Source organism: Hipposideros armiger, unplaced genomic scaffold (genome assembly GCF_001890085.2).
Source record: "Hipposideros armiger isolate ML-2016 unplaced genomic scaffold, ASM189008v1 scaffold_1256, whole genome shotgun sequence".
NCBI lineage: Eukaryota > Metazoa > Chordata > Mammalia > Chiroptera > Hipposideridae > Hipposideros > Hipposideros armiger.
Window position 1 is genome coordinate 145,809 of NW_017732606.1, and position 19,521 is coordinate 165,329.

Below are 19,521 nucleotides of genomic sequence, written 5' to 3' on the forward strand. Positions count from 1 at the left end.
GAGGCCTGCTCCCCACTCCAATTGGAGCTGTACAGCTGTAGCCTCATTTGCATCTTTACCAACTCATCAGAGTAGCTTGATATTGACCAATCAAAATGAGCGAATCTGGCCAATCAGGATAGTGCTATTTGGACCAAATTTGGATTCTTTGTTTACCTAAAAATTGACCAATCAGGGAGCATGGTCGGTACGTTACATAAGTGAACCTCCACTGTGCCTTTGGGGAGCAAACAGTTGACCTGAATAAAGTTTGTCCTTCTACTGCACCCCAGAATGGGAACTTCTGTTGGCATTGGATTAATGGCAGCAAACTTGTTGACAGTATTTGAAGACAAAACATTTGAATCTCTATAAAACTTAATTTCCTCATCAAAAGTTGCAGATGATAATCCCTGATTTACCCATAACTCTGAGGCCGATCCTTTGTGACTGTGGCAGGTAGAGCTTTTATCAGTTTCTCTGAATAGCTCTGTGGGTCCCTGGTGGATGTTGGATGCTGGTATGGCCCCAGGACCCTCTGATATTGCACAGTCCATGTCACTTCGTCACCTCTGCCCCACAGTTCAGCCCTCCTGTAGGCCCTTCCTTACCCCGTGGAAGGAACCAAATAGTCCTTACTGCCGGCAGCCTGCCCTGCCCATTGGACCGGCTTTGCCTCATATGTTGTAAAGGCCTTTTCCTCTCCATGACCAAGATTCTATGAGAATGTAGAATTTCTCCTGAACCACACTGAGTCCTGGAAGAATAAAAGCAGCAGGTAATAACTGCGATTTCAAAGTGGATATGAGGGAGGACTTCTCTCCACGTCCACTGGGGTGAGTGCTCTCCAGTGGTGACACACATGAAGCTCCTTCCATCCTGTGGCTTGTCCATCTTTAGGTCATGGCTCCCAAGGCGTGGGAAGAAGGCACGGGGCATGGTGAGGACGAGGTGGCTGTGGGCAAGTCTGGAAGGGCACACCTCCCTTCGCCCACCTTCTCCAAACCAGAACTGAGTCACTGGGCCATGCACGCTGACAAGCAGGGCTTAACAGGATTTGAACTTCAAGTGCAGGAAGAAGAGGAAAGGGAGTATAGTAAACGTGTAACAGTCTCTTACACAGGTTCTTTGGTGGCTGTCACTCTGCCTGTCCCTGATCTGCCTCCCCTTCCTGCCATGTCACAGGGGCCAGCATTTATCCCTGAATTGGGTTGGTATTGAGATCTTAAGATAACTATAAATCAATGCAGCACCTTGAGCATAGAACCAACTGATAAAATGATGCACATGTCAAGTGATTCTTTTTCAAGTCAGTTAATCAAGGTTTTCAAACATATTTGTACATGATTCTTCAAATTACTTCAAAATTGTTATTTCGAGTATAGTCTCTGTCATGTTTCCATATTTTCTTCTGCGTTTTTCTTTTTTTAAAAATCTGTATTAGAATAGCCAATGGTTTTTAATTAGCACTTTTTCCTAATGAAGCTGGCCTTATTTTTTTCTGTAACTTACCTGCACCACAATCAATTTCTACTTCTCTTTTTATTAGTTTCAGGGGTACAAAGCAACATAATAGGTAGACATTTAAACCCCTCATAAAGCTGTATTCCCCCCAATTCTACTACCCCTCTGACATCTTATGTAGCTGTTACAATACTATCAACTATCTTCCCCATGTTGTACTCCATATTCCATGACTATGAACCTATATATTTAGTTATAGTTGACATTCAATATTCTTCTTCTTCAGCTCTTCAGGTGTATAGTGCATTGGTCAGGCATTTGTGCAGTCTATGACATGATCCTTCTGACAAGTCCAGTGCCCATCTGATACCTTACATTATCTTTACAACATTACTGATTATATTCCCCAAACTGTATTAACTACCAATTTATATTTCTTAATGCTTTCACTTTACACCCTGACCCAAACCTCACTCCCTTCTATCACCCTGATAGCTCTAGTGCATACCTGGCACCACAATTATTACACTATTGTTGACTCTATTCCTTATGCTATACCCTACATCCCCATGACTACTGTGCAACAACCAATTTGTACTTCTGAATCCCTTCCCCTTTCACCCATCCTTAACCCCCCTCCCATCTTCAAGAAGTCCCTCTAAGAGTCCTTGTAAAACTGGTTTGATGGTAATGAACTCCTTCAGCTTTTTCTTGTCTGGGAAGCTCCTTATCTGTCCTTCTCTTCTAAATGACAGCCTTGCTGGGTAGAGCAGTATTGGTTTATGTCATTGCTTTTCATCACTTGGAATATTTCCTGCCACTTTCTTCTTGCCTGCAAAGTTCCTGTTGAGAAATCAGCTGACAGTCTTATGGGGGCTCCCTTGAAGATAACTAACTGCTTTACCCTTGCTGCTTTTAAGATTCTCTCTTTGTATTTAACCTTTGCCATTTTAGTTATGATGTGTCTTGGTGTTGGCCTCTTTGGTTTTATCTTGTTTAGGGCTCTCTGGGCTTGTATGTCTTTTTCCCTCACCAGGTTAGGGAAATTTTCTGTCATGATTTCTTCAAATAGGTTTTCAGCTCTATGTTCTCCCTCTCCTCTTTTAGGTAAAGGTATAGTGCAAATGTTGCTACCCTTGATATTGTCCAGTAGGCCCTTAAACTCTCCTCCATTTTTTGGATTCTTTTTTCTTTTTCTGTTCAGGTTGGGTATTTTTTGCTACCTTATCTTGTACATCACTTATGTTATTGTATTCTTTATTTCTCAGTAGTTGTTTTCATCCCCATTTTTTTTTTAATTTTATTGGGGAATTGTTGAAGGAAAACACTGCTGGGGAATTGAAACAGCCAAGTTGCTGTCTTTCAATTTTAGTTGTGGAGAGTGCAGCTAGCTAACATCCAAGTCCTGTCACCATCCGGCCTCTGGCCAGCAGTCACTGCAGCTCAGCTCAGGGTGCTGTGTTCAATCTTAGTTGCAGGTGGGCATGGCCCACCATCGCATGTGGGAGTTGACCTGGCAACCTTGTTAGGAGCACGTGCTCTCACCTGCTGAATCATCCTGCCGCCTGTTGGCATCTCAGCCTTGGCGAAGCTCACTGACCCATGTGGGAATCAAACCAGGGACACTGTTGCTCAGAGCTTGTGCTCTTTACCAAGTGAGTTACATGGCCAGCCCTCAACCTCTATTTTCATGCTTCCTATCTATCTGGTGAAATTCTTTCTGAGATCACTAGGCATTGTTCTAACCAGTGTTTGGAACTCTAAATCTGATTGATTGCTTATCTCCATTTTGCTTAGTTCTTTTTCTGGAGCTTTGTCTGTTCTTTCATTTGGGACATGTTTCTTTGTCTCCTCATTTTGGCTGCCTCCCTGTGACTGTTTCTATGTATTATGTAGGGCTGTTTTGCCTTCTGGTCTTAGTAGAGTGGCCTTATGTATTAGGTGTTCTGTGGGGTTCAGTGGCAGTCTTTCTGATAACCTGAGCCACGTGCTCCAGGTGAGTCCCTTGTGTGGGTGAGTGTGCCCTCCTCTTGTAGCTGAGCCTTGGTTGATAATTGCACATCAATGTGAGGGACTGACTCTTGGGCTCACTGGTTGTGAGGACTGGCCTTGACTACAGTGGAAGAGTCTTTGTGCAGGGGCTGAGCCTACAGAGAAGGATCTGTCTCAGCAGGGCTCTGGCACCTGTGCCATCTGCCCCTTGGGTGTGTCGTACTTGGAGGTGGCTGGGTGATATTCCACCTCTTTTTGAAGCTGGACACTGGGGGCACCAGGCCCAGGACCACCTTGGAGGAGATCCACTGTAGGCTTACTTCAGCAACAGCCTGTGCCCTACCAAGGACCACCCAGCAGGAGCCAGAAAAAAAATCTACTAATGGCTGCAGCTCGTGCTGTGCTTGGAAGCACCATCAGAGCCCAAGCCGCCAATCAAGGCTGACTGCCACTAATGCCAGCTTAGAGCTGCTCAGCCAGAGATACAGGACACGCTCAAGCCAGGTGCTGCTTGTCTGGGGTCCGTGTACATTTGACACAACTTAGGAAAGTCTTTTGAGCCAAGGCTGGCAGCCTGCACAAAAAAGCCACTGAAAACAGCCTGAGTGTGCCCTAAAATTGGGCACAGCCAGGTCTCAAGTGGGCAGGACAGGGCGAACTAATGGCGAAGACTCAGATATGGTGACCACCTGCGTCTACACACCAGGATGGGGGAGGGCTCAGCAAAGAATCAATGGCTTCTGTGAACTCCTGTGTCCAGGAGAAATCTGCCTCTCCAGCCCCGTCTCAAGCCAGACAACTCAACTCCCCACCATTTGTCTGCCGCCTTTCCGGTTGCTTCCCCAGCATGATGGGTCCAAGCTAGTGATTCTGTTGGTGGGTAAGTGTGAGTGGACTTCTTAAAGGGAGCACCTGTGAGTGCAGCTGCACCCAGTCTCATTCAGTCACAATCTCTGCTGGTTTCCACAACCAAAAATTATGGGGACTTCTCTCCCCGGCACTGGAATCCTGTGGGGCTGGGGTGGGGCTGGGATCTCTCCCTTCTTTAGGGGATGAGGGGGTACCCCCACAGGTGAAATATCCCTCCTATCTTTATTGTCACATGCAGGTTTGGCTCCAGCCTGTTCCATATCTCTGATCTTCCTACCAGTCTGGAGGTGGCATCTTCTGCATGTCCTTAGTTAAAGGCTTGAGTTCAGCTTGATTTTAGGTGATTCTCAATACTGATTGTTTTGTAGGTTAGTTGTAATCTTGATGTAGTTGTGAGAGAAGGTAAACAGTGTTTACCTCCTGAACCATCTTGGTTGTCTCTATAATTTCTACTTTCATGTTTATTATTCTTCCATGTGATTCCCAATGGTTTAAATTGTTAATCAAATTTATTTCTTTAATTGAAGGTTTTATTTATCACTATCCTGTCTTGTTCAGGAATCTAAATGTTTCAGGATGTAGAATTTCCTCTGAGCAGAATACTCCACTCTAGGCCCTGCCAGTATATGGGGCCTCCCTGACTGGACAGGACGCACCCAGATCAGACAGGGCTGCAGAGGACCTCGAGGGAGACATGAGCTTAGCAATGTCCAGATTATACCTTCACTTCTCCTGTGTGAAGGTGGGGGTCTCCCAGTCATCCAGTGGGTTGGAGGCTCCATAAGTTAGCCAGTGCTCAGATCATGAGGACAGGGGACAAATAACACAGGGGTTCCTTGTGTAAGGAGAAAAAAATTTTTTCTCTACCCATCTTAGCTTCTCCAACTATGGCCTTGGGTATTTGACTAACAAAAGATAGATAAATAAGAAAAAAAACAGAGCTTTATTAGCATGTTTTGACATAATAGAATATATATTAGCCTCTGCCCCCAGTTCCTGGCACAGAACTCATGAAACCCCTGTGATTTTCTAAGTAATAAAAGCACAAGGAGCATCTTTTGTTCTAATATTTGGTCTTCAACTCTGGTTGCTGGTATGGATTTCCTAAATCTCTTGCAATATCCTGGGTGATAGGTGCATTTTTTATTCTAATGAGGCCAGTTAGGGTGGGCTCCTGTGGGGCTTGAGGTGGGGGCTGGTCACCAGGAAAACCCAGCCATCATTAGAAACTTGGAACGTTCAGCTCTATTCCCCACCTTTCAGAGAGAAAGGAGGACCTGGGGATTAACTTAATGATTAATCATGCCTACATGATGAAGCCTCCATAAAAACTGAGAAGCACAGGCTTTAGAGAGCTTCTGGGAAGGTGAACACATCCATGTGCCTGGCGAGCACCTCCCAACTCCACAGGGACAGAAGCTCTGGTGCTGGGGACCCTTCTGGACTTTGTCCTCTGTGTCTTTTCATCTGGTTGCTCATTCGTCTTTTTTGCCATATCCTTTACTGTAAAATCAACTAGTAAACAAAGAATTTCCCTGAGTGTTGGGAGCTGTTCTGGCAAATAATGGAACCCTATGAAGGGGTCATGGGAACCTTCAATTTATACCCGGTCAGTCAGAATTAGAGTAATAACCTGGACTCGTGACTGGTGTCTGAGGTGGGGGTGGGCAGGAACAGTCTTGTGGGACTAGACCCTTTACCAGTGGGGTCTGTCCCACTCCAGTTAGTGTCAGAATTGAATTGAATTGAGAGACATCCGACTTGGTGTGGGAAAAATACCTTTATCTCTGGTGTCAGAAGTGGAGTGCTGTGAGTGTGGTCACAGTGAGAGAGCCAAGGAGAAACAGGCCACTTTTCCTGGGTACCTGTGTACAGGTGGAGATGCTCTGACATCAGCAACTCAGAGCAGAGGGCGAAACTTGGGCTAATACAGCATCTTATCAAAAAAACAGGATTTTTAGAGAAGTAACAAGACAAAGGAAAATGACTTCTTAGGCTGCAAATGTGTGAAGACTGATATGGGGAAAGTAATAGTAAATAAGGGCTGGTTTTCACAAGGTTTGTCCTGTAGGTTCCTCTGGTGCTGTCTCTGGGTTGATAAGGGTGTAGAGTTGTGTCTGGTGATTAGCTTCTGTCTTTCCTGGTACAGAGAAGAGGGGGGACACTTTACAACTTCATGTCCTGGTTTTAGGCAAATGGGGAGGACAAAGAGGTTTTCTTGTTTCTGTTTTTTTCTCATCTGCCTTAGCCCAATATAGATGGTATGCCCAAGTGACATATGTGGGGTGGTGTATTCTGCTGCTCTTCACTTTTGAGTTATACCCAGTTTCTCTCAGTGTGTCTCGGAGAACTTATGACACTGGGGAGAGTGGGAGATAAGCTGACCTCTGCCATGTCTTCCTCTGATGGGGGTGGAGGCCCAACCATGCCTCAGACAACTGGAAACAACTCATTTGCCTCATTTCACCTGTTTCTAGAGAAAGGAAGTGAGAGAACTGCAACATTGATGAAAATCGCCTTTTATATCAACTATAAACTATCATAACATTTAGCGATTTTATGACGTGTTTTAGTCAACATTAATGTTCTCTGTTTTAGAGACTCCATCATGGTCCTGTCATTAGTCAACTCAGGTCTGATGATTTGGGTTTGACATGGAATGTACTTTTCCATGTCAACCTATGTATAGTTAAGGCCTATTGGTTTGTATCTGAATCATAATCTACACAGCCAAGAACAATGACCACGGTTCCTATTGACTGAGATTAGAAATATTTTAAGACATGGTGCTAGTACAGTTGAGAGAACATCAGCTTCTATTCCAGGACTGTGTCCCTCAGCAAACTTCGTTATGACCTCCTTCATCTCCTCCCCCTTTGCAGCATCTCACTCTCAGCCCATTCTGAGTCTTCTCTCACACTTGGCTTGGCTTCCGCCAGGTCTGACAGCCTCTGCACTCACCACCACCCAGAACCGTAGCTCAGGCTGTTCACCAAACATCAGTGTGCACAGGAGTCACTGCTCTGTTAACTTCCTGCCATGGGCCGAGACTTGCAGCTTCCCCTCATCCCCACACGAGTTCAAATGGTGTGAAATGAACTGGGAGGACTCAGACCTGACCTCTGGGTCACCCTGCTGGTCACCCAAGGACTCTCAGAAATCAGAGCTCTGACCACATGGAAGGGGATGGAGAGGACAAGGTCTGGTCACTGCGATGATCTTGTTTCCCTCCAGACTGACCAGCTGTGTTGTTTTACAGTCCTTACATCTATTCATTCAATGCAGATTATTAGGGACCCATGAGAGGCCCCACCCACACTGTTCTAGGTTCAAAGAAATACCAGAAAGAAAACAGACCTAATTCTGCCTCACAGGATTCATATTATTTTCCTGATGCTGGTGAAGCCAAGAAGGAGACTGTGCCTTTGTTTACTCATCTGGGGGAGGCAGAGACAGAGGAGAAGAGGAATAAACCTGGAAATAGGGCCACAGCGTACCCGAGAAGGAGGCCCTGGGAAAGGTGAAGATGTGGGAGGCTGTGGTCATGTTGTAAAAGGAGACGACTCCTGCCTCATAGTCCAGGAAAACCCCCACAAGCCGGGGCTGCTTCCTCAGGAAAAATAAGGGGGGAAAGCTTGTCTTCGCTATGTAGCTGGCCTTGGTGCACAGCCTGATGACCCAGAACCCAGACTGGGGTTCCTGTCTCCTGCGAATATCCCTCTGCACGTTTTCCATACAAACTCCTAAACCCCACAGAGTTCCTTCTCCCACATACACTTCAAAGTAATGTCGTCCAGAGGTGAAGCCCGGATGGCCCAGGACACAGGGGTAGGCGGTAAACCTAAGGGAAGAATCTTTCACATTATCCTGGGGACTTCCCCTAGTGACTTGTCTCTGATCCTCAGACAGGATTAGTTCCCGATGAGCTGTCTCTGGATCCAGAGTCACGCTGACTGAAAGGAAAAGGAAAAGACATGCAAGACCACAGTTAATATGGGATAAAACCAGCCTGTGTCAGTTCCAAGTGTTGTTTCTGACCAGCTGTGTGAACTCAGGCAGGTCACCCCACAAGACTCGTCTGTGGCACAGAAGTAGGAAACGTCACATCTGTCCCACGGATTGGTGGGGGACGAATGAGCATGTGTGTGCTTCATGCTACGAGAACATCCTCACGTACCTTGATAGCCTCTTAACAGCTTTGTCACATCAAAGTAAAGCTCAGAAACATCGCAGACAGTCTGAATCTCCAAAGACGGGGCATCTGGCATCTCCAGCTTCACAGCCGAGCTCCTGGGACAAGCAGAGGCCGGACACTTCTTAGCAGTGCGTCCCATCAGCTCTGTGTCCCCATGCCTTTCCTCCTGCATTCCTACAACACTCACCTGCTCAAAGCGCCCTTCACGCCCTACAGAGAAAAAAGACGAAAGGTGAGTGTGGGGACATCGGGATATCAGGGAGCCTGGCATGTGGGTTCACCCTCTAGGAACACTCCTTCCAAAGGAACGAAGACAGGGGCCCGGCCTTGGGCATCGTGGGTGCCCAGAAGGGACGGTGCCCTCCCCAGCCCGGGGTGTGCATCACGGTGGGATGTGGATCCACCTGAGTCTCCATCGTCCTGCTGAGGCTGTGGAGCTTGTGGGCTGCTTGGGGAGCAGGGCCAGCTGTCACCCCATGCTCCCTCGGGCAGCACTGGCTCTCATTCACCTAACTTCCTTCCGAGTGAACTCGTATTAGAGACCACTCATCACAACGACCCGAGGCTGGGCCACCACGGTGGTGGCAGCAGGTGGTGGTCGAGCAGTCATGCCATGTTCTCAGCCTCACCAGGTGACCTGCAGTCCTATTAGTGGAACTGGAATAAAACAGCCAAGGGTGCTGCATCCTAATTGGTCCCCTAAGAGCACGGGCACCAGGGCTGTTGTAAGCAAACTTGGGCAAAGATTTCCATCCATGTTGGCTGCCTCACCTCCCCACCCAGAGTCACCTGGAGGAGTATTTCAGGAGACTAATGCCAGGTTCTGGGCACATGACGGGGCAAATGGGAGCAGAAGTGACCCCAAGGTCTCTTGGCCAAAAAACTCTGCATGTGCATCCAGGGGGCATGTTGGTCTGATTCACATAAAGATTCCTATACACTAGTGAAGCCACCTCGCAGTCATGGATCTGCATCTAAAAGAAAGGCCACTTCCAAGTCCCCACCTGATGTGCCACCTTTGATCAAGGCAGGCAGGCTCGCCTGTCTCCCCATCCTGCCTCACCATTGTCCCCTCCATCGCTCAGGGGCAGACCCCTCCTTTCCTTCCTCTGAGTGCTCAGCCTCACCTGCAGCAGCTTCTGGGCTGAGTCTTGACACCTGTCCTCCAGGCGCTGGATATGACTCTCGAGTTCACACCTCTTGCGCTCCAGACTGGCCTCGCTGTCCCTCAGAGCCTTCAGAGTCTGCTCATTCTCCTTCTCTATTTTCAACAGGTAAGACTTCTCCTCCTCCTGCAGGAACCTGTGCAGCTCCTTGAAGTCATCCCGGATTTTTTGTGTCTGAAGCTCCACCTTCCTCTGGAGTCAAAAAGGGTGTTCAGAAGAAGGTGACAACCCGTGTCACCAGAGACAGTTGAGCGATCAACAGAGTGTGCTCACAGATAAAGCGGAACACTCTTTAGCCATAAAAAGGAAGGAATTCTGACGCGTGCTACCACAAGACACACTCTGAAGACAGGATGCCGTGTGCAATAAGCCAGACACAAAAGGACACGTGCTGTGTGATCCCACTAATGGGAGGGACCTAGAGTGGTCACGTCTTAGAGACAGAAAGAAGAATAGAGGTTGCCAGGAGCTGAGAGGAGGGGTGGGGAGTTGGAGTTCAATGGGGACAGAGCTTCAGTTTGGGATGAAGACAAGTTCTGGAGATGGATGGTGGTGATGGCTGCACAACAATATAAAAGTACTTAATGTTACTGAACGGGGCACTTAAAAATGGTGAACATGGTAGATTCTGTGTAATGAATATTTTAATGCACATGCACATACAAGAGAAAGTGTGCTCAACTTCCATGAAATTATTTGCAAGTGAGCCATCGAGCTGGAAGAATGTCCCCAGCTCTGTGCTGCAGTCACACCTAGGAGGCACTCGGGATCAGGAGACAGGGTCATGTACCTCTAGCGTCACTTGGTTTGTTTTCTTGTTTTTCAGCCAAGAGGCAGGTGTAAGGAGGGGCAGGAGCACTGGATAATGTAACCAGGGGACTAGGGCTGAGGCCAGCACTCTGTTACAACGATGAAAGGAGTCTTGATGAGAGATGTGAAGGCTGGTCTGAGTCTGGGGAATTTCCTGGAGCAATAGCTTGTAATGAGCATCACACCAAGACTGGACGTTAGGAGAGCCAGGCCAGTAGGAGGGTCCCAGTTTCTCAGCAGGGGACTTCAGGGTGGCAGACCTTTATCCCAGATAACTGGACATAGCTACCACCAGCCCGGGGTGCATGTGATCATCCCTATGTGTAAAACTGACCAAAACCAGAGGAGGTATTCTGTAGGATTCAGCTTCCATTTTGGGAGACACGGAACTGCAATTTTCACTAGTGCTTTTGTGGTTTGTGTGGTGTTTCAGTGACCGTGATGTTGGGGTAGGAGGGTCATGGGTGGTGTTTTCATTAGTTATCATCGAGGCCCTGCCCCCCACGGGTTCCCAGAAATGAAGGGAGTAGCAGTGTCCTCTGAGAGGTCACAGTGAACACTCGTCAGGACAGAGGTGGGGAGAGACCTGTGACCCAGGCACAATGGCTTGCCGGCCAGCGTGGGTCATGTAACAGTTTCCATGATGGAATGCATGTCTGACCACGGAAACAGCCGGAGACCCAGAGTCTGCCGTGGTAAGGGTGTGGGTTCTTTCAGCAGACATGATTGTCCTTATAAATGAAAGACACATTTTTTCTCAGACATGAGATGACTCAGTGACTGTCCACCTGCATTGGTTCCTGAGCCTGTGAGGCTGAGAGCGGCACCTGTGCGGTGGTAAATGTGCCAAGGTGCTGAGGTTGAAGCCTTCAGACTAGGAAGGTCCTCACAGGTGCTGAGAGTCTGAAACCCACTGAGGACGGCTCTAGGTGAACAGACACACCCACGCTGCCTCTTCTGACTGAGGGGTCGGGAATCCTAGCCAATGATTACTGAGAGGCCGAAGGGTAGGAGACAGATTCTCAAAGATGGAAACAATGAAAGGTATAAGCTTGAATCAGGGCTTCTTGTTGGGGTTCCACCTGTCCGGTCTGGTTTAGTGGGAACCAACCCCATGTGCCCAATCCACCCCTCTGCCTAAGCTCTATGGGGGAAAAGAGCTTGAGATCAATAAACCTCAATTCTTACATTCCATTCGGTTATTTGCTTTGTCATGAATTCTTTCCGATTCCTACACTCCTTTTCCAGTTGTCTCATATTTGTCACAGCTTTCTGGAGCTCTTCCTGGAGGAAAATGGGGTGAACAAAGTCGATTCAGTTTGGCAGCTCCTCACTGGGCACCCAGGGGGACCCTAGCTATCTGAGACTGTGGGAATAACGGTGGATGTTTACCGAGTCCTCACACTGTGTGGGGAACCGGCTCAGGGCTGTATGTGCAGGGACATATCTGATGCTCATGACACCCCTGAGCACCGGTAGGGCTCTGACGTCATTCAGTGCTGCAGAAACTGAGGCTGAGGAAGGGGTTCTGTGACTTACCCAAGGGGTACGGCCGGGAGATGGTTGGACTGTGAGTCCAACATCTCCTGCTGAGGTCTAGTCTCCATACCCATCCTGCCAGGGAGACCTGGCACACAGCATGATAATCATCTGAGAGAATATTTGATAGAACAGCGTGCTGACCCGGACATGGCCAGTGCTCTGGCACACCGTGGCACACTGGGTGTGTTTGGTGAGTCAGGGCACTGGGTGACACTGTTAGAAGGAGTTCGTGGAGGAGGGGTTCTCTGGTACCTTTTGAAGGATGGTCCCATGAAGCCAATTTAAAATGCATTAGTGTCCAAATCAAGCTTTCAGGTTATTTTTCAAAATAATTTCTCATGTTCTCATGGAAAGTAGTTTGTAGCAGAACCAGATTGCTAGTCAAGCTTCAAACTGAAAGAACAAGGTCCTGTCCTCTGTCACCCAGCAGCACACTCACCAAGTGCCCTGTGCTGGCGAGAACGGGCTGTGATGCTTGTTAGCAAAGGGCTGCTGTTGTCCCCAGTTACAGATGGGGAAACGCTGACACTAAATAACTGGCTGAGAGTTACCCATCGAGTCAGGGGCAGAGCTAAGCTTTCAAACCCAGCAGTCCGACTCCTGAGGCTCAGCATCGTCCCCTGTGCTGTTGCTTTTCTTGCTACCTGGTGGGAAACACCTTCGTTCCTGTAATGAGCTGCCCTGGAGTTTCAGGAAGGGCTGCCCAGGGACATGTCCTGATGGACGGCCAAGGACCGTGATAGAAGACCACCTCTGCCTCGTGAGGGGTCGGAATATGATCTCTGCATGGGGACAATTTCCTCAGATGTGGACAGGGCAGAGAGGAGGTAAGGCAGCAGGACAGTGTCCTCAGCCCACGCCCCAATATCCAGGGTCAGCTTCCTCACGGCCATTTCCACGTCCTTCACCCCCTTCCTGAATCTTGCTCAAAACGGCCCGCCCACCTCTTACAGAAATGATCAGAATCTTTTCCTTGACATTCCTTCTATGGTGTCACTGCCAGGAGGCTCTTCTCAGTGTCAACCTTCACTCTGCACATGCCAGTCCCCCGAGGCCAGGACCACTCTGGGCAGGACTTGGACCTGAGCTGGTACCTGCCTCTCAGGTACGATAAGTCAGCTCAGCTCCCTCGACTGTGCCTTTGCCCTGTGGTCCCCTCGGCTTGGGTCACCCTCACTGCCATCTACACTTCTGTATATGGTGATTTTTTATGTGCCCTTCAGGAATCACCCCAACTCCCCACATCAGGAGCCTCTAGGCTGGTTTTTCTGCTGGTCTGTCTTCCCTGGTTTGTTGGGGGACACCTGAAAGGTGGTGTCTTTGTCCCCTGTGGTGCCTGGAATCTCACACACAGTGTGAGGAATAGAGTGTGTGGGTGTGGGTTTGGGGACTTTGTCCTAGAGCTGGGAGAGGGTCCTTGGCATGAGAGTGGACAGGGACGAGTCTGACCATCACACACATGGTCACACAAGCTCAGGTTAGACAGTCGGGACTTGACCAGGGAGGAATCACCCTCAGCCATCTTGCAGAAGAGGGAGATGGGGAAAGCCATCTTTCAGGATGCAGGCTCGGGGGTCCAGCTGGGTGACCTCAGGTTTGGGGCGCAATGACAGTGGGGACCCGTCGATGCCCCATCCTGGGTCCCCATGCTCACCTTGTAGCCTGAGCACGCATCCTCCACGAGCGTGGTGTTGTGCCCCTTGTGCTGGAATGACCGCTCACAGCACCAGCAGATGAGCTGACCGTCGTCCTCGCAGAACAGGTGCAGCTTCTCCCCGTGCTCCTTGCACATCATCTCCAGGTCCAGCTTGTTTATGGCTTCAATGAGGTTCCCCAGCTGCTTGTTGGGCCGCAGGCTTGTCCTGTTGAATGGAGCCCGGCACTGGGGACAGGGGTGCTGGCGCAGATTTGGCNTCCTCTGCTTTTGTGCTGAACTTAACTTTCCCACCCTCTGACCCACCTCGAGCCATCGCCATCCTCAGCGTCGCACGGTTCTCGGAGGTCTGCACTTTTCTCATGTTCCTCTTGCAGCACCGCCCAGAAAGGGGACTTCTCATTGACCAGGAAAGGAAGTGGTTGGGTAGAGCTGGGACTTACAGCCAGACTTTCGTATAAAAATCTAGTCCTCTGGAAGCACCGAAAACTGTGCTGCCAAGTGGAAAGCACTGTCTGTGTCAAATCAAAATGTTCCCTGATGCTGAGAGAAGGACAACGCCAGCACGAGGAAGTCATTTGTGTGTCATGCTTTGGATTGTGGCTCTCCCCACAGATCAAAGCCTGTCGCAGTAAAAGAGATTCAGGGCAGAGGGGGGCCCCCCCACAGAGCGTGGCGCCATTTCCCAAAGGAGCCAGATGGAGGAGAAGCCGTCCACCAGGAAAGGTAAAGCCAGCTCCCGTGCTTGCCGCCGGCCTCGTGGGAGAGTGGCCGCGTTTTCCCCAGTGCCTCCTACTCACCCTCGCTCCTTGTCCTCCTGTTTCCATCATGCCCTCATTATAGAGACTCAGTGTCAACAGCGGGCCAGCGCCAGTCCCTCATCCTGTCACCTGCTGCTTCTTCCCTAGGGTGTCCCACTGAATTATCCATCGGAAAGCAATCCTGAGACCTGAGGAATGGAAAGCCTTGAAAATGTCACTTTAAGCAAACCCCCAACCTATGCATGAGTTCCTTCTATGATATCCTCGCCACGTAGCTGGCTATTTGTCCTGGGCTTGGAAACCTGCAGGAACGGAAATAATTCTTATGCAGACAGCCTATCCCTGAGCCAACTGGCCGATAAAAAAGAATTTCTGCCNGAGAGGGAGAGAGAGAGAATGGGAGAGGGAGAGGGAGAGAGAGAGAGAGCAAGAGCTCACTGAGGGAGTGTGAACCTTCCTTTCCTGATGAAACTGGAGAATAATTACTTCCTGAATTATGTCTCTACAACCGGTGGTGACAGGTGACCGGTGGATTTCATCAGACGATTATGTTGCTTGCACCCCCACTCCCACCCCACAAAAACAGAGGCACCAGGGTAATAGTATCATGGGGACCCCCGCAGGGTGACAGTGGAGGTAGACAGGCCACCAGATGGATGCGTTTGTCATCTCTGTGGTCTTCCCTGATGGAGGGAAAGAGACATGAGGATGAGGGAGTGACAGTGTCTCCAGCACCCGCCAAGCAGATGAGGGAGGAGGCACCAGGATCAAGGGATGCGCATGGGGACCCCAGCCCTGCACCCCTGCCCACACCAAGCAGGTGAGAGAGAGAACCGACAATGGGGATATTAGAAACAAGATTCGACAACAGTTACTGGAACCTCTATTTTCTCTCACAATCAGGGCTTGTGGCTCAGGCCCAGAGAATGTCACCTGGAGGCCACTCCATGGTGGGTGATTCCCAGGGACAGCCAGCTCCTCCTGAGGACCTGGGCGCCCTGCTGGGCCTGCGCTCCCCCCACATCCTGGATGCCCTGAGATTTGCCTGCATGGGGTCTGGGGAAAGTGAAAGCAGACATAGTGACAGCCATTGCCCAGGCCATGTCCTGAATTTTCAGCTCCAGGAGGCACCCTCCCTGCCACCTGCATCCACCCCCAGCTGTCATGTCCCCCCACACACCCTGGCCTGGCCCTTTCCCACTACCTGGACACTGCAGACGGTCACACACGTGCTGGAGTCCTAGGGAGTGCCAGTCCTGACAGAGCAGGACCAGGAAGTTAACTTAGACTGGAGCAAACTCAGAAACGAAACTTCTGGGGTTGGGGCCTGTGGGGTGGGGCAGACACCAGTGAACTGCCACAAGCTTTTGTTTACAGCCAGCCCTGAATGGGGGGCAGAAAGTTGGGAAATATCCTTCTCTTACAGCGATGAGAAAGGGACAGATTGATCACCAGGAAGCCGCATTGTGAACCCAGCACAATGTTGGGGTCAGGAAGCCTGTGCCGCTCACAGAGTCGGACTTGAGACTTTTCTGTTTTGTCACCAAACCCCTTGTGATCCATTAACCCTCAAACGTGTTCTGGTTTGCTATTTTTAGGTTGCTTACTTTTTAATAACCGCTCTGAAGAAGGTGGTAAGAAAGGGGTGGTAGGACCTACTGGGGCCGCAGGAGTTTCTCCAGCCTGTCTCTGTCCTCTGGTCCTGTTGCTGTGTCTCATGTCTCCCCGCGTCCCTCTGCAGGGTTTAGATACTTCCCACGACACTCAGCAATGGTCAGCAAGTAGCCAGGAGCCACAGATGACCCAGCTGGGACCCCAGGGCCAACACTCTGCTCTGAGTCCAGTGCAGAAAAGGCTGTGAGCTTGGGGGCAAGAACTGTGACTCAGCTCCTGCCTCTCCTGTTCAACACAGGAGGCAAAGGACCATTTCTGCCCAATTCAGAGCTGTGATTTATGGGGAAACCAGATGACCACCTCAAAGTAAGAGCTTGCCACATGCGTAGCTGTAGGTGTAAGATGCATTTACAATAAATACACGTATGACAGATGTTCACACAGGAAATAATATCAACAATGGCGGAGGGGCCGGTCAGGGTGCTCAGCTACTGACAGGAGTCAGGTTTGGACCCTGCCAGCTGCCTGGGACCTACGCTGGTCCTCTCACCTGGCCTGTGAGGTGCTGACCCTGGCGGTCCTGTGGAAAGCTGTGCTCAGGGCAGCACAGAGGGGCCTGGCAGTTCTTTGTCCCAGCCACCGTCCTGCTGGGCGGTAGCTCAGGCTGGAGGCAGAATTGTGAAACAGGATCCTCTCTTCCCCCCACACGGGAGCCTCATCAGCACTGCCCCTCCCGGGAGCTCTCAGAGTCTCTGCCACGGTGTCAGCCGGTGCCTCCTTGCTCTGGCACGTCCTGTGGGCAGACCCCGCACAGGGCATGCCTGAGGCAGCCAGCATGCAGGAAGTGGACACAGCCGCCGAGTCCCTGAGCCGGTGAGGGCTCCTTGTACAATAGATGCCCACGCCCTTCATCTCTATGGCTGTGACTCTGGACCCAGGCGCAGCTCATCCCAAATTTGTCCTGTCAAAGGATCAGGAAAAGGAAGCAAGTGAAAGCCAAGAAGAAAACAAAGGACCTCTAGCAACAAAAGCAGTAACATCACAACAGTTGCCATGCTAGCTGCCCCCTGGCACCTTTGTTCTGTGACATGAAGGAGATACGGTCAATGCAGACAGCTGTAGGTCTCACAAGGTGACAGGGGCTGCAATGAGCCTCCACAGGTATGTTCCCTGAAGGTGGGCACAGGGAGAGAACAGTAGGGGCTTCCCTCCCCCTGCCCCCCAGTAGGAAATGCACCCCCTCTAATCAGTGAGCCTGGGTTTGGCCCTGTGAGTCTGGGATGCAGGAAACTGGAGACCCACAGCCAGAGGGTCGCCAGAGTCTCCTTAAAAATACCTAAGTGTTTGTAGGCGTATATTTAAGATAGAACAACACAACGCAAATTGCATGCTAATGATAGCAACACATTAAATAAATTAGGGACCACTGCATGGTTTTTCTTTCAATTCTGAAATTTCTATTTGGCTCTTCTTTACATCTATTTCTTTGCTAGACTTTGTATCCTTTAAGTCATTTGAAGAGCATTTGCAATCGTCGGAGCATTTTTAAAAATAGGTGCTTTCACTCTTGTCAGAAAATGCTAACATCTGTGTCCCCTTTTCCCACGTGAGAGGTCGCCATTTTCCCGATTCCTCATACCCTTCATCCTTTTGGTTTCTATCCTGGTCGTTTGAATATTACGTTCTGAGACCCTGGGTCTTGTCTAAATACTGTTGAGAATATTGGTATTTTTGCTTTAGCAAACACTCAATCTATTTAGGTCCAGGCTGTGTGTTCATGTCAGTTTCTGGGGGTCGGCTCATTTTTCAAGTCTTTGCAGTGCTATTTGGATGTGTCGCACGCGTGTGCCACCCAGTGGCCAGCCAGGGTCCTTGGTCTTGTGTGTTCATAGTTCCCTCCTCACTTCTATGTGCTGCTTGAGGTGGGATCCGTGCAGCACTGCTTGTGCTGAGCCCCAGGGTCCGTTAGCATCTACATGGGACCGCTCTCCAAACCCTTCCTCCTTCAAGAGCTCCCGGCACTTTCAGTTTGGGGGCCTCCCTTTGAGAGTCCCTTTGGCCAGAAAGCTTGGATTGTATTTACTCTGCTGTGACTACAGAGAGAGAGAAGATGTGGGTGTCCATACCATGGCATTTTGAGACCACAGTTACCCGGTCAGGAGAGGAAGGTTCACCCCACTTAGCACGTCGGCTGTGGGATTGCTTGCAGGCTGGGGTGGGAGGGAACAAACGAGAGAAAAAAAATCTATAAGTTTGCCCCAATTCCCACTCTTTGTGAGTGTTTGTGCATCTTACCCAGAATTCAAACTCCAAGGGCGGTTTCAAAGCAGAAGTTAATAAGTACGGTATCTGTTAGTTTTAAAAACAGAAAAAAAAATTAATAATACCAGTTTTATTTTTTTAAAGATACTTTGGCCAAGGTGAATATAAAAGGCATTTTCCTCTATTTCAAACACAAAGCCATCATAGGTAAAAGATACATAGAGGAGGGAAGAAACTTAGCAAAACTTGAAAACAATATAAACGTCTCTGTGAGCTGGGAAGTAAGGAGAAACGCAAAGCTTTTCATGAAGCTGGGCCACAGGCCTACGGGCCCCAGGACCGGGACCAGGCACGGGGTGTGGGGACATGACCCCTGCAGGGGACGAGTGCTCTGTGTGAGGACATGGGGCCAGGGGCGGGCTCACTGAGTGTGTGTCTGGTGTGGACTCGTCTCATGCATGTTGTTTGCCTATGGTTGCAAAATGAATGCTAGCAACTGAGCGTCTTGAAACAATGCATGCGTGCTTTTGCCCAGTGTCTGTAGATCTGAAGTTTCGGCGTGGCTTAGCTAGGCCTCTGCTTCAGGGGTCTCACGTGGCTGCAATCCAGGTGTCAGGTGAATCTGACGTGTCACAATCGGAGGCACAATTGGGGAAATACCCACCTCAAAGCTTCCTCAGGTTGTTGGCAAAATCCGGTCCTTTGCAGCTGCAGACTGCACATTTATATTTCTGGGGGTCGGGGTCGCCTCTGCTCCTAGAGCCTGCCCACAGTTCCCCCCCAGGTGGGTCTCCCCAACGTGGCCACTCACTCCCTCCGAGCCAGCAAAAGAGAGACAGCAAACCTGTGAGGAACATGAGGCTAAAACAATATAATATAGCCAGGGAGGTGACATTCCATCACCTTAGCCATTTTCCATTGGTTAGGAGACCACAGTCACACCCACACTGAAGGCATGAACGTGTCGACACAAGGACATAGAGGCCACTGAGAGTCTGTCTGTCACATCGTGAAAGAGGCTGCAGACCAGTCTGTGCCAGACGACATCCAGGGCTATGGACCTTTGCAAGGAGTCATCCTGGGAGATGGGAGACAAGCCCGGGCTAAGAATGGCAGTGGTGCCCCTGTGAAGCTGCCTACAGGGTTGGAGACTGGACTACCATAGGGCGAGGCCCAGAATGCTAGCGTATGACCCAGCATGGTTCCGAAATA

General features: G+C 49.7%; 3 protein-coding genes across 3 annotated transcripts in view; 1 reads left to right on the plus strand and 2 right to left on the minus strand.

The window, feature by feature from the left end:
* Positions 1-15,703, minus strand: part of LOC109376998 (E3 ubiquitin-protein ligase TRIM38-like) — a 53,764-nt gene extending 38,061 nt beyond the window's left edge. Inside the window, exon 1 of the mRNA XM_019633193.1 lies at positions 15,638-15,703. The gene's annotated coding sequence lies outside the window, so the exon portion shown is untranslated. The remainder of the gene's footprint in view (positions 1-15,637) is intronic.
* LOC109376994 (E3 ubiquitin-protein ligase TRIM38-like) lies at positions 5,280-14,354 on the minus strand. Its single transcript, XM_019633184.1, has 7 exons — positions 14,340-14,354; positions 13,673-13,936; positions 11,665-11,760; positions 9,628-9,858; positions 8,688-8,710; positions 8,483-8,595; positions 5,280-8,258 (listed from the first exon to the last, which is right to left on the minus strand). The coding sequence occupies exons 1-7, from the start codon at positions 14,352-14,354 to the stop codon at positions 7,735-7,737; spliced, it is 1,266 nt and encodes a 421-aa protein (XP_019488729.1). The 3' UTR covers positions 5,280-7,734.
* LOC109377000 (sodium-dependent phosphate transport protein 3) overlaps positions 13,967-19,521 on the plus strand; it is a 33,071-nt gene continuing 27,516 nt past the window's right edge. Inside the window, exon 1 of the mRNA XM_019633199.1 lies at positions 13,967-14,398. Coding sequence (XP_019488744.1) covers positions 14,371-14,398 — 28 coding nt within the window. The 5' untranslated portion in view covers positions 13,967-14,370. The remainder of the gene's footprint in view (positions 14,399-19,521) is intronic.